The sequence below is a fragment of the Arvicola amphibius genome, chromosome 4 (assembly GCF_903992535.2).
Source record: "Arvicola amphibius chromosome 4, mArvAmp1.2, whole genome shotgun sequence".
In the NCBI taxonomy this organism is placed as follows: domain Eukaryota; kingdom Metazoa; phylum Chordata; class Mammalia; order Rodentia; family Cricetidae; genus Arvicola; species Arvicola amphibius.
Window position 1 is genome coordinate 75,458,087 of NC_052050.1, and position 15,217 is coordinate 75,473,303.

The following is a 15,217-nucleotide window of genomic DNA, read 5'->3' on the forward strand; positions in this document are numbered from 1 at the left end:
GTGTGTGTGTGTATGCGCACACTGTGCCATGCACTCAGATATACATGCCTGTACGTATGTATATGAATGCCCAAGGAAGACATTGGGTATTTTTTTCCTCTATCACTCTGCCTTATTCCCTTGAGATATTATCTCTCACTGAGCCTAAAGCTTGTCATATCAGCCATGCCAGCTAGCCTGTAGGTCTAGCTGCATAACTGTCACCTCAGCATTTGGGTAGCCAACTCCCAAAACTGTGTGTCTAGTTCCTCAAGAAGTAAGAAACGTTCTCACAGGATCGTCAGAGCATGAAGGGCTCTACCAAACCTCCAGTTAAAGGTGGAGGAGACAAAGGCCCAGAGAAAACTAAGTGCATCCTCAAAGCCATGCGTGACAGCAGCAGAGTGCTTCACATAACATATTTCTGTAAGTATAACTGAAAAAAATAAAGAGAAAAATTAGAGGCTGGAGAGATAGTTCACTTTCTCAGAGCATACACGGCTCTCACAGAGGACCCGAGTTTAGTTCTCAGCACCCACATCAGGCAGCTCACAGCTGCACAGAACTTTAGCTAGAGAGTAGCCTGGAGTCTTTGGTCTTCTCAGGCACCCAAACTCATGTGCACATACCCACATACAGAAACACATGCATTAAGGAAACAACATAATTAAAATAAAATGAATCTTAAAAAAAATACTTCAAACCCAACCACTGGTCATGTCTCCTATGTATCACATTATAAATAGGGGCTTAGGAAGAGAATATGAAAACATAGATTTGCATATTGCCACTGCCTGAATCCTTCAATTCTTGTGTAAGAGGAGACTCCTGTGAAACGCAACAGAGAGGGCCCCAGTTTTGAGCATGAACTGGATACATGATTGGCCAAATACATAGCAACAAAACAACAAACAAATTTTCTTCATTTCTGGCCAAAACAAAGCAGAACCCTCCCCCACCCTACCCCCAATAAAAACATCACAATGACCTTATTAAAATAAGTATGGCTTATTTATTAGATCCAACAACATAACAAATACTTGGAAATCTCCCACAGTTGACCAGTTGGCCAAGAGATTCTGTTAAAAAAGCTTTGAGCCTATCAGTTTCCAATGTAGTCCCTAGCATGAAGTTTCCTACTCATACAGTTGTTGTCATCCATGTTTCCTGACCATCTCATGGTTTTCTCACGGTCTCCTTTCTCCCACTTCATATGGAAAACAGATGACTTAGAGACAGAGAAGTCAGAACATCTTTGTGAATAAGGTAGTGCGAATGTTCTTGTCAATTTGCTAATATTACAGCAAACGCATCAAGGGATGGAGAGGGGACTCTGTAGCTAAGAGCAAGGACTTCATTTCTGGAGGACCAGCTCCAGTGCCAGCACTCAGTCAGGAGCCAGGTCACTACCACCTGTAACCCCAGGTCCAAGGATTCTGATGGCCTCTTCTGGCCAGCCAGGTGACCTGCCCACATGTACTATGCATGTGCACATGTGCACACACATTTATACATACAAGCTCCACTATACCAGAAATCAAAACAAGTGAGTGTTTTTAAAGTTTGACTAACAGACTGTTTTCTTGCCACAGGAAAAGGGAGCTATGAAGGAAAACCAACTGTAAGGGAAACTCTCTCTCTCCTCTCTCTCTCTCTCTCTCTCTCTCTCTCTCTCTCTCTCTCTCTCTCTCTCTCTCTGTGTGTGTGTGTGTGTGTGTGTGTGTGTGTGTGTGTGTGTCCGTGTCCACGTGTGTCCTTCTCTTAGGAAATGTATGCTCTGGGCTAATTTTAGAAAATTTAAGATACCAGCACAAAGGCCTTAAATTGAAGAAAATAAAATAATTACAATCAAAATAGGAGATTAAAATAATTTATCATAATTGCATAGATACCAATTGAGAGCACAAACTCCAGAGTCATGGTATTAAAGATTTGAACCCTAGATCTACAACTTCAGTGCTATATGACTCTGGGAAAATGTCTTTTTCTCCTTTGCTCTGGTTTCCTCATCTTTACAGTGGATACCTGGAGCACTCTGTCCTTGAATAAAGGGGCTCAGCAAACAAAGTCTTACAGTTAGGAAAACGTAGAATCAAATCCCAGGTCCACTTCTACTTAGTCTTGTGATTTTGTATAAGTTACTGACTTGAGAGGGTATATTTTTCTCAATCATTTTACTTTGTTTTTACTGATTCAAAGATTTAGGTTTCTTTTTGGGGTGGGATGGGCAGGTGGCAAGCAATATATATCTTGTTGGTCAAAAATGCTGCAGTCCTTCCTTTGAAAGGCCAAGGCCTTTAACTTCACAATGAAGTCAAGAGGGAAATTCCTTCTATGCAACTTAGGAGAAAGTAAATTCAAAAAACCAAAACCATCTGGAAAAAGAACTCTCATAATACTGGGCTCTCTGTATCAAACACTTGCACTCCTGATGGATTGAGAAGTAATCAGGGAGACAGCTCCAAGGCACAGCCAACTCCCTGGTGAGCTCCAAAGCCAGCAGAGAAGAGCAAAGTTATAAGCAGCTCTGCCCATCTTGCCTGAGGCTTTCAGGAGACAGGAAGAGGCCACATAATTGACACTGAGTTCATCAAAGCCCTGTTGGACCTCCATACCGCCTCAAAATTGCCCAGGGCCAAGGCTTGACCAGCTAGTTTAGGGCTGTGTGGGTCCCTTGCAGCCCCTGGCAGCCTTCTTTCCAAGTCACCTAAACTGAACATCTTTGCACCTACTAGTCCTTTTCTTTGTATAAGTCTTTCAAGTTTGCACATAAATGAGAAATTCCTAAAAGTGACCCCTAAAAATTCTTTTGTCTAGTCTCCTATGCTCTGCCATAATTACTTAGTTGTTGATTTTGTTTCTTGTCTCTCTCATTTATATAATAACTCCATCAAGACTAGGGTCTTGTCTGCATATGCTGCTGTTCATAGTGAAGTGGTATCTGGTAGACGTTAACAAGTAAACCATTTGAAATCCACTTCACTAATGCCTTATATACCTTACTCATTGACATGTTAGTGGTTTTAGTTTGGAGCATCGTAGAAGTTTAAGAAATGACCCAACTAAGCTCCCTTTTGGGCAAATAAGCAGCTGAAGTCCACATAAGCAAAGGGACCTACCCAAAGTCACAAGACTAGTTAAAGCTGGAGTCAGGACTAGACTCCAGTTCCCCAGCCAGATAGCTGGATCTTTCAAACTACTTTTCAAGGCCTGTGGATTCTCCTATATTCCCCAGGGCTCAATCACACTTTTGTTTTTTGTTTGTTTTGTTTTTGTTTTGTTTTATCCAATTGGGGTAACTCTCTACCCTCAAATCATCTTTTTCCACAGGTCCACAACAAATTTAAATGCAGCTGGGCAGAGGGAACTCAATGAGGCTGAATACCCTGGGGCAAGCACCATAAGTAAAAACTGCCCAGCCCGAAACAAGAGACTTTAAGAAGGTCATACCCTAAGGAGCCAGAGTAATGCCATATTGTCCAGAGATGGGACCAAAAGGTCAGAACTAGCTGGTGGTGGCCCACATGTATGTCTAGTCCTTCTGAAGCAAGAATTACAACTGGGGAAAAGGCCCAGTGAGCCTCTCTCCCTTATTTATTCTCCAAAATATTTGCAGTTTAGCTAAAGCCCAGTTTTGTTTTGATTTCTTTTATTTTGGGATTCTGGCATGTTCATGTTTCATATCTTTGCAACTACTTTGAAGGGAAATTTACTTCATTGGTATCAGATGCCCATAGAAGCTAACTATTCATCACTTTCCATTCTTAAAAAGTAAGGTTTATTTTTGGTTTTGTTTTTGTTTTTAATCTCTGTTTGAGCCACAAAGCAACATAGGACCTCAGGTCATAACTCATGATCATTAAAATGTCTTTTAGGAAAAATTCAATTTATGTTCATATTTTTTCCTCAAAAATACATACAGTGACTGCACAAAATCATAACAGCTGGGTTTTTTATTGTTGCTGCTCTTGTAGTCTTTAAGCCCTATATGTAAAAATACCACCAGAACAGAGGCTTGACCTTACCCCTCGAAAAAACCCTACAGATAGGAGTTCTCTAATCTGTTCTGCTTTTCTCGGTTGTCACACAGGATGTAAGATCTCCAAAAGGAAAGGAACAAAAAACAGAGGAAAAAACATATGCATGTCCAAATTTTATATATATATATATATATATATATATATATATATATCCTAAAAATGAGCGTTTAAACTGCTTGTCAGACAGCTCCCTGACAAAGCCACTAGAGTGTATTCACAGACATTTGCATAAATGCTGCCGGTGAGTTCACCATCGCTGCTAGCGCTAATGGTACATAAAGTAATTTAGTCACTTCTCCCAGCATTCTGTGTCAGGATGATGAGCGCAGGCACTCTGCCTTGTTGCATATTAGATCATTAGATAATAAAGTGTTAGCGCATGCAAGCTGACAGGGTCTCTGCACTCTAGCGTTGTGAGGACACAGCATTCTGCCACGGGGCGGGGGGGGGGGGGAAGAAATAGAGAAACTGATGCCACAATTGGCCTTAAATTCAAGTAAATAGAACCTGAAACTCGAGATGAGCCACAGTGACAATAACAGCATTCCTGAAGCCCTTTCAAGCACTCTCATGCACGGTCCCCACAAATTTGCTCAAGTGGCCTGACTGTAAGATGAGGCACACACATATATACCAATGTTTCACATTACCACGGGTGGGCATGATTCAGGTCCCTTGGTCCCAACCCCATGCTTCTGTAGAAATGAGAACCCCGAGAGCAGTTACATGTGATGCTGCCTCCCTCCACAACTGCACATCTTCCATAAAGCCATTGCTTCAGGAAGCATCATCAATAAATGTGCCCATAAATATCCAGCCAAAGAAAATCTTAGTATTTATGAATGGAGAGAAAAATGGGAGGGAGGGAGGGAGCGATTACCATGAGCTACAATGTTCCAAGTTCCAGCCCCTTTGGATCACGCAAGATTCTCGGAAATAAATCTGCCTTTGTCATCTCTCAGATTTGAAATCCAGAGGCATTAATCTGAGCCTAGGAGCTCCGAGTGCTTGGGCCGGGCGGGGAAGATGGGGCATGAATGTAAACCATGATTTCTTTTCTAGAAATGTAGAAAGACAAGCCACAAAAGGGACTTTCCTCCTAGTGTCTGACAAACAGGATATAAATAGAGATGGGCTGTGTTGCTCAAAATAATCCGGGCTACCTGTAAATGAGGTGGGAAAGGGCCTTGAATGCAGATGACTCTACAGGTCTCAAGAGGTGAAGACAAGCTGTGGGAAGTAAGGGTGGCCATGGAGAGACGGAAGCACGGGCTGATGGGGGCGTGAGCCTTAAGCAAGGCATTTTAAATAGGATTCTCTCATGAAAGAAGTATCATTTCCCAAACCAACATGAATTAGCATGTAGGTCCACATATCATCAAGAAGAGAGTTCAGGAGTCCCCCTTGGCCGAGGAAATACGTAAGCATGTGTTTGAAGTGTCTAAGTGAGTGGGAGGTTATCTATGGCTACTTTGTAGAAAATCAGATTTCTACACTACTGCACTGCCTTTACTGAAGATCTGGACATGTCTACCCTTTCCGTCCCCTGGAAGGAAGTAAAGTAAGGGTTTGATGAGGATGAAGGACATAGGGCATGGTGGCCTCTGCAGTAATAGCTAACCATTGATATGAAGTGAAATGTCACCAGACTGGTAAACAAAGCAGAAGAAAGTATTTTCCTTCTGTCTGGGGATACGGTGACGTCCCAGCTGCTACCATAAGTACATTAATATGCATCTGTACTGAGGGAGCATTTGAGCTAAGAGAAAAGACCACAGTGGTTAGCATGGGCAGTACTCTTCCTCGGTGTCTTTTGCTCTCCTCCCTTCTCTGTTTAAATACTAATTATTAGTCATTGAATGATAAAAATCAGTTATTAAGAATAAAAGGTAGGAGAGGGGTTTTTTTGGAAACAGGGTTTCTCTATGTAACAGCATTGGCTGTCCTGGAACTCACTCTGTAAACCAGGCTGGCCTTGAACTCACAGAGATCTGCCTGTCTCTGCCTCTGAATGCTGGGATTAAAGGTGTGCAACACCACTATCTGGTCAAAAAGTAGTAGAGTTTTAATTCTTGCCAAATTGGACCATCTGGCCCCATGCCTCCCTCTAGAGATGCTGGTTAGTGCTGGGGCAGCAGGGCATGCTCTAAGCAGTCTTCACTACCTTCACCCAGCCCACTTCCTTTATACATCTCCTTCCTCCCAAAGTAGAGATCTATTGTTTTATTCCTATCTGATAACCAACTTCATTTTATCAAGGAGAAAACCAAGGGTCAGAGAGAGGCCAGAGTAAGATGAAGAAGTGAATCTGGGATTGGTAGTGCCTACTTCAAGACATTGTTCTCTGCATCACCTGGCAAAACAAAGTCACTGATATTCACCCTCTGGAAGCATCCTTCTTAGCTGATGACTCTTTGCTTGCTTACTTTGGGATATTTGGTGCAGGGATAGATAGGGTGGTGCCTGAGTTTGTTCCGTTTCCATTAAAAATTTACTTTCACTTGTACTAATTTGTATGCACATGTTCCTACCTTTGCTGGTGTGTGTGTGTGTGTGTGTGTGTGTGTGGGTGTGTATGTATGTGTGAGGGTGTTTGTGAGTGCATGTGTGGTGAGTGAGTGTATATGTAAGAGAATGTATATTTATGTATGTGTGTGTATCTTTACATGTGTATTTGCAGCCACAGGACAACCTGAAGTATAGTTTCTCAGGTGCCACCACCTTGTTTTTTGAGACAAGGTCTTTTTGTTGGTCTGAAACCCATCAAGTAGGGCTAGGCTGCCTGTCCAGTGGGTCCCTGAGGCTTGCTCAGAAAATGGACTGTAAGTGTGTTACCAGACTAGACTTGACTTTTTCATGTGGGTGCCAAGGGCTGAAAGCAGGTTCTTTAGAGTAAATGTTTTATTGACTGTGTCTTCCTGCCAGCCTTCTCCTCACTTCCTAAGGGAAAAAAAAAAAAAAAAAAAAAAAGGAGCTAGACATGGGAGCTAGGTATGGGAAGTATGGGGCTGTGCTTAGAGCTTCCCTGAACCCATGAGCTGCCAACCTCCAGCTCACTGCTAAGTCTTCTGCAGATCAGACAGCTCCCATTGCAACCAATCAGTCAAGAGTCAAAGCAACAACTGTGGTCCCCACTCCAGGCTCTCCATACTGTGCCTGCTGATTATTTATCAAGTGTGCCTTCTTCCTCCCACCTAAACACCTCTAGTCACATGACGTCTTCGGTGACTTCGAGGGTATTAAGGAGGCACCGTTACTGTAAAGTGAGGACCAGAATAATTTTAAGTACAGAAACGGGGCTAGGAATGTAATCATCAGCAGGTGTTTCAAATGGCCTCCTGAAAAAAGTAATATCCATCCATCTTGGCACTAATGAAACATAGAGCCTCAGCTTTTGAACGATGATGGTTTACTTTTGAAAGACTATAAAACTGGGTGTGGGGGGGAAATGCCTTCTAAGAGTATAACATCAGGCCAATTAATGAAATGTACTGTTTGTGCATTCCTCAAGCACAGGTGGGAAAAAAACAGGCAAAAATGATGATAAGGGTGTGTGTTTATTAAATTGGGATGCTGGCAGGGAAGGGAGGTTTTTACCTTATGAATTATGTCATGTGGCTTGTGTGCCACCGTAAAAGTCAGGCTATCACATGATAATTTGTATGGTCATGTTCTCAAAAAAAAAAAAAAAAATCCGGCTGACCTGGCAAAGGAGGGGTGCTGGAGCAAGAGGAGCAGGTTGAGTTTCATTTGAGATCAGAGAAAGTTCTATCGGCGGTTGGTATGTAGTAGACTCTTGGGCTGATAGAAAGAGGAATTCATTGCCTAGACACTCATGCGAGTTATTCAGACACACACCCTAGCTAATTCAGATTCCCTCTGAGTAACACACCCTCTCCTTGAACTATTTTTGTCTGCTTCCTCCAGTTGCCTCACAGGTAACCACTGATTTCCCACAGTCTTCAGTAATTTCTCCCTGGCCAAAGTGTCCCCTGCAGAAAGCAGGGTATGTCACATGATTATGAAGAGGGAGTTGTTAGTCTAGAGAACTAAAGGTCTGGGAGGGACATTTGCCCTGAGTCCCACAGCAGAAGGAATAGCTTAGCTGCCCTTGACTCTGAAGCAGCTCTCCAGATGAATCAACAGGTGCACTGTCAGGTTTGGATGTCTTCCCCATTCACCTATGGATTGTCCTTTTATTATCCTGCCATCAAATGGGAGCTCCTTGATCCAGATCTCTCTCTTTTCCCAAGCTGAGAGTAAGAGATACCAGCATTCCAAGAGACACAGTCAGTCGTGCAACCAAAAAGAATGTGCTTAAAAGAAAGACTCGTGCCTTTAAATCCTTAGCTTCTTATTTTGCAGGGTCAAAGTGCAAAAGCGCAACATAGGTGTTCGGAAACTCTAAGACTTATAACAATAGGAAATGCGGTGGAGTGGAAGGGAGAAAGCACACAAAGTCACAGTTAAAAGTAGCAATGCCAACCAATGAAAATGAGTCGCCTACCATGTTCCAGATAAGAGGGCGTACCTTCCGAGGGGTCAAGCCTCCTAGCCCTCCGCCCATGCTTGGAATTATTGTGAACGAACATGTTATCGGAGACTGCCAGGACATGGCCGTCCACGTTGACAGTGGTAGACACCACGACCTGGAGACAGGAGAGGAAAATGAATGAGCATTTTCATATAAAAGCATGGTGGGAAATAAACTCAAGTTAAATAAATAACAGCTGGGAGCTGAAGAAAATTGCATAGCTATTTCACATAATAACCGGTGCTTATGTTGTACATGTCTAACAAGAGGCGCTATTGATGAGTGGGTCTTCGGCATGGAACGCTTTTGATGCCGTTTTAAGTAAAATTGCACAGTTTATAGTTATGCAGCAAAAGGTACCCTGTTAACCATAATTTTTACAAGGCGGTCTTTATTAGCACAGTTTTATATATATATATATATATATATTACACAAGGGTGGCTGTGTTTCACCTAAATTACCCTTCAGTTTAGACACTGAAGTAGATATCATAGTAGATCATGCAAATAGAAGTCTTTTAAATCTTTAAAATATCTCTTCCCTACTGAGTCAGGGTTAAGAAGATAGCGAATGAAAATGAGAGGACTTGGAGTAGAAGCTGGGATCTGCTTGTGTCTTCCTCCCCCAGGGGACTTATTGAAGTTTTTTCTTACACAGTTTACTCTTTTGTCCCATGTCAGTTTGGTGAATCACATTCAAACCGCCCTTAGAGCTATTATCATCATGCCACCCCCCCACCCAAAAAAAGGACTTTGCTAATTAAGGGTCTTAGATCTGTTTCAAAGGAAAAAAGTAAAACATAGAACTGATTCAAAGTCAATTCAGATACCCAGGCCACATCTAAGGATGACTTAGGCCAGCTTGCTGCAAGGGTCCAGGAAAACGTGGGCCTCTCAGAACTTTGACTAAAACAATGAACAGGATTGACCTACATCTCTCCTTATATTAAAAAGGGGAGGAGGATTAAAACTGAACCCCACAGAGATATGTTTATTCATGTGACCTCTTACAACCAAATATAATAATTGCCTGTAATCGCAGCTTTGGCTCCCAACTCATGCTTTGACACGAGAAACGGCCATCAGCCAGCCCCTGTTTAATCCACCTATTATGTTGACTAATTAACTTTGCCCGCCAGCTTATTTCTTCCTCCATTATCAGCCCCTGTCAGCTACAAGCACCCAGCAGCATAGGGGAAACCTTGGGCTCTTTGATTGATCACCAATAGATTGACATGCAGATTAATTTAATTAGAATCACCTCACTTGAGAAATGAAAGACAACGGCAAGAAGGCTAATAGATCTGCTCTTATAATGAGGCCAGCCTCCTGAGCAAAATCAGAAGAGTTCTGATTTATTTTGTTCAATTCCCCAGTTGCATGAAAAGACTCTCGGATTTAATTGTTCTCCGCTTTGAGAGGCATTAGCCTCTGAAGAAGTGAACGACTTTACAAAACTTGGAGCATACTGTATGCCCTTAGCTTTGGAGGCAGCTTTTTCTCTGAGTTAGCTATGGGAACATTGGGGCAGTGCCGTGGTCTCATTCCCTGATGGTCATAGGGGAAAGCACCCCTCTTCGGTCCAGACCTGTCAATTCTCAACCCCCCCTCCCCCTGTGTCAAAGCACTCACCACCTTGAAGGATTAACAACGTCCCACTCCCCCTCCTTTTCACCTAAAAGCTTTCTGGCAAAATAAGTCAAATGTCCTTTTCCTGGGAGGTGGCCATAAAGTACAGACTAAGAACACGGGGCTCACTGGGCTGATTTTAATATCTTATTAAAACACGCACTTGACAGTTCAGAAGTTATCCCTGGACCCACTGAGTTCTCTTCAGTCTGTCAAAATTCCATCTAGAGGGACCCCAAAGATTGATGCAGTGGTTGGCTGCATGCTCTCTGTATATTCATCATTAGCTGACCAGGTGTGACAGGGTCTAAAGCCAGTGTTTGTCCCTCATCAATCGTGCGTTAATTTAAAAGAAGAAAACAGGGGGGTGGGGGAACACAGAGAAGTAAAGAAAACAGTCTATTCCTTTATTTTCAAAAACTGTCACATACAGCGACAGTATCTTTAGGACAACAGAGGGGCACTTTTTAGTTAGGGAGATGGCTTCGTCAGACACCGAAAATTACATAACAGCTGGGTCTTTCAAAGAAATGTTGATTTACTACAAGACCACAATTGAGTGGTCACTGGAGTCGTTAGCTGAACAAGCTATAAAAGGAAATCCCAAACAGTATCTGTTTCCAGTGTCAGGAAATGGAAAGTGGTTACCCCAGACGTCTGTCTTCAGTGAAGAGAGCAATGGCATCCTATGAAACACCTGGAAGACACCAGCTACAAACAGTAGGACTTAAAATTATCTGGTGTCTTTTTTTAAAAACATTGTCATCTAATTGCTGACATTAAGTAAAAGTGACCAAAAAAAATCAACCTGTTAAGACAGAAAGCTATGCAATATGCATTTCCTTTTTCTTTGCAAGGGAAGACCACAGAGCCACTTGTGCGAGGGCCATTGTACCGCAAGCACAGCGAGAACTAGATGCTGGGGAGTAAAGGATCCCTGTGCTGTTTATTCTAGAAACTAACTAGTAAGCATGTCCCTCAAACACTCACAGCACAACTTTTCAAGCCCAAAATAACCTCTCCCATTCCAATTTGGAAATGATTGGAATAGATTTAAACAAAGTATTACCTGAAATTAACCTACAGAGTCACTAGCAAATTAGAAGTAATTTGTAAGATGTTAAGGGTGGGGGTGGAACGTAATACTAAGCTAACCTTGAAAATTGACTCATGGTAGACAGGCGATGAGCCTCCATGATCCAGTCAGTAGGCTGCTGGCAAGTAGAGGCAGGTAAGTGGACAGAGAGGCATGACAAGTCTTCAACATGTCCAAATTTTGTCAACAAAACATGTCTTGAATTTAGGACAAAAAAAAATAGAAAAGTCTTTTCCCTTTGGAATCAACCATCCTTTACCTTTTTATTTCTCCTTTCACCGTTCACCCCACTGCCCAGAGAAAAAGAGGACAACAACATGAAAAGGATGGTGGCTACAGTTTTGCTGGTTCTGCGCAGCCTCCAGTTCCTATAATCTCACTGTCCAAAAGATTGACGATTAGAATTTACACTAGGAAAAATATGACATTCGATTCCTGAGTTGAAGTAGCCACATTTCAAGTGATGGTGGCCATTGGACTAGGCAGGGCAAATACAGACTTTTAAACCTTCTAGAATGTTCCACTGGATGACATTCCCCTGAAATAGCTCTGTAATCATTTACGACAATTTATTCATGAAGACAAACTATAGGTTGGGTTCAATCTACAGAAATAACTACAGGTTTAGGGCTAGGTGCCTGTATGTTCTTAATTGGTGAACTTTTCCAATAAAACAGGTGCAGGGGCGTAGCTTTTCAGAACAGCATCTTCAGGCATGCTGATTCTATGCTGCATGGTTCTGTGGCTTTTTTCTGGTCCCCACCCTCCAAGTCAGGGCGTTTGATGTGAGGCTGGAGAGGGAGAGGTCTGCAGCCACCTGTTGCTCTTCTGAGAATTTACACTATGGCTTTAGTTTCTTGGTTTGTTGTCGGAGGCTTAGAAACTCCTCCAGTGCCTTCTTCCCTGGTTCTAGAAACTCCAGAGGTGATTGTTATTACCAACCCCCTCTAGAATTTGAAAGGGTGGCACACAAAACAGCTATCTCCCTTCACTGATGAAACTGTGGGCATCAGCTGAAGGTGAGCTTACCCTTTCTGCACCCCAGAGTCCCTGACGCTCTGATGACATTCAAAACAGTCTCTTAATTGTTAGTGCTAATTCTGTGAGACCAAGTGGTGAGCCTGGTCCTTGGTGAGCACTTGATGAACACCAGCAGCAGGAGGAGGGGCAGTCTTCTTTGGTGGGTAACACCAAATGACCAGTTCAAAGCAAGTGTTGGACTGACAAACCCGACCCAGTGACTCCTGATCTCATTAGAAGAACCCAAAAGGAACTGGCATTTTAGGTCAGAGGGCAGAGGGAAGAAGCCCCCTGCCCTACAGATCTCCGAGTTTGAAAGGTCTGCCCTCACAGCTTAAGTTGACACAATTTAGAACACTAAGGCAACTGTCCTTCTCACTAGACTGAGTAATTTTACTTTCTAGAAAACATCATCTTAGTCGGCTACATTCTAAGCTGGACATTAAATGAAACCTCACTGCTTAGAAAACAGTTTGCAAAACCAGACATCTTAGTATCTACTTTCCCCACTGTCTCTCCTCAGGAAGGATTTCTAGAAAGTTCTGTCATTGATTAGTTCTCCCTCTCCATCATTTCTTAGGCTGTCCTTCGCTCCCTGTCACACAGGACACCTTGTGTGTCCTTACAATATCATCTAAGATTCATGAGGCATAACCTCTGTCTCATGAGCAGATTTTCAAAAAAGACACAAGCGGCTAAATTCAATGGCTGATGGCAGATCACAATAACAAAAGCGTCAGCTTGCATGGAAGAAGGGATTATGACCGATACAAGGACTGAAAATTCCTATCTCTGTGCATTTCTCAAACTGGTATAAAACTAGAGGAAACATGTGGTATCAAAACACTGTCAATGTTTAAATTAATAATCTTTGGAAAATAAGTATTTTATTATTAATAAGTTAGTCATTCTGGTGAATTAATTTTGAGAAATTACAAACCTTGGTTTTCAAAACTTCCATAAAAGGAAATGTTGAACACAGTTGGTTTGGACCATGGTATCTTTCTCTATGGTTTCAATTCATTGAATTAATCCATGGATCCTAACAACCAGGTATTTCTTTTCTTTTTTCATTTTTCACAAGTGTGTGTGGTGTGCATGTGTGTGCAGGCATGCTTCTGCTGTAGCAGGTCCTCGGCTGCTTCTGGAAGACCAAGGTTGCCATTGGGACTCATCATTCGTTCTTCAACTGATTGAGTGGTAGGGTCTCTTACTCAAACCCAGAGCTCACAGAAATGGTGAATCTTCCCAACCAGCTTACTCTGGGGATCCACCCTGTCTCTGCTTTCTGTGTCTGGCATTTCAGGTGGGCCACCATGCCCACCCTACATTTACATGGATTCCTGGATATCCAAACTCCCAGCCTCAGGCTTGCTGGGCAAATGTTTTACCACTGAACGATCTCCCCCAGTACAATAACAAGGTATTGAAAAAAATGTGACTTGAAGCACATGAATAAAAGTGACTGAGCAATATTTCATAGAATACTTCATAGGAAGAAAAAGCTTAAAACCCCTGACACAGCTGGTTTAATCTCCAAAGGATTATGTAGAGCAGAAAAAAGGCATTTCTAAGAGGAGTTAAAATTTTTGCTATCATCACTACCAAATTTATATGTTGAACCCCTAATATCCAGTGCTTTGAAATGATAGAAGTTCCACATTGGGCTCTGATTCCATTAAATAAGACCATTGAGATGGGTCCTAAACCAATGTGACCACTACCCTCCAAAAACAACAACAACTAAAAAGGTAATTTAGACACCCAGAAAGAATATGAAAATTAAGAGGAGTCATTATTTGCATTATTTGGTGATGGAGATACCCCATGTATTGGCTGTGGTGGCAGACAGGTAAACCTATATCCTTGCAATTAAATTTTATAGAACTAAAAACTATCCTGACACAAATGAATATAAGCACATTCAGGGATATTGGAGGAATATGGACAGATGCTGTCAAGATCCTTGTCTTGGCTGTAATATTGCTCTATAACATTGCAAAAATTGAAGGGGGCTGATCAAAGAATACATGAGAATCTTTCAGTGTTACTTATACCAATTGTGTGTGCCTCTGCAATTACATCAAAAAAAAATCCAACTAAATATAAGACATCAGCAACCAAGATGTCCTTCAAAGGGTGAACGGATAAACAAACTAGTAATCCATACAATGGCATATCATTTAGTGATAAAAAGAAATGAGCTGTCAAACCACAAAAAGGCATGGAGGAATCTTAAATGCATATTACTAAATGGGGGAGAAAAGCCAATCTGAAGAGGCTATACACTGTATGATTTCAACTAAATGACATTCTGCAAAAAAGCAGAGCTATGGAGACAGAAAAAAAAGAAAAGAAAAAGAAGATCAGTGTTTGCCAGGACTGGGGGAAGGGAGGGATGAATTGGTATAGGACACAATTTAGGGCAGTGAAACTCTTTTATATAATAGTGTAATGTTAGATACCAACTTGACTATAATTGTTCTAATCTCTGAAACATACAGTACAAAGAGGAGCCTGCTATAACTTTAGTTAATGTGATGTCTTGGCATTGGCACTCCACAATAAATGTATCATACTATAGGCAAACTGAGGGAAAGACATTATGGCTGCACATAAAAACTTCCATGGAGTTGTTTATCTGTATTTTTTTTTACTATACAAAATAATCTCTATATTCTTCAAAACCCTGATCAAACCTCTTCCTATAGTTCTCTTATACCAATGGTTCTCAACCTGGGGATCATGACCTTTTTGGGGGTCACATATCAGATGTCCTGCATATCACATATTTACATTACAATTCATAATAGTAACAACAGTATAACAATAAGAGAGTTCCAGTGTGCGCGTCATGTGCTGACCTTGCAGAGGACCCAAGATGGGTTCACAGCATCTGCAACTGCTTACAACTACAGC

At 41.9% G+C, this 15,217-nt stretch overlaps 1 protein-coding gene across 12 annotated transcripts in view; it reads right to left on the reverse strand.

Annotated features, from left to right (window-relative positions):
- The window catches only part of Ebf1 (EBF transcription factor 1), a 389,291-nt gene that overhangs the window by 112,207 nt on the left and 261,867 nt on the right, over positions 1-15,217 (reverse strand). For 7 of the 12 annotated variants that reach the window (XM_038326663.1, XM_038326661.1, XM_038326653.1 and 4 more), the window contains exon 8: positions 8,527-8,668. In XM_038326663.1, coding sequence (XP_038182591.1) covers positions 8,527-8,668 — 142 coding nt within the window. The remainder of the gene's footprint in view (positions 1-8,526; positions 8,669-15,217) is intronic. The other 5 variants (XM_038326659.1, XM_038326664.1, XM_038326662.1 and 2 more) reach the window with 1 other exon arrangement.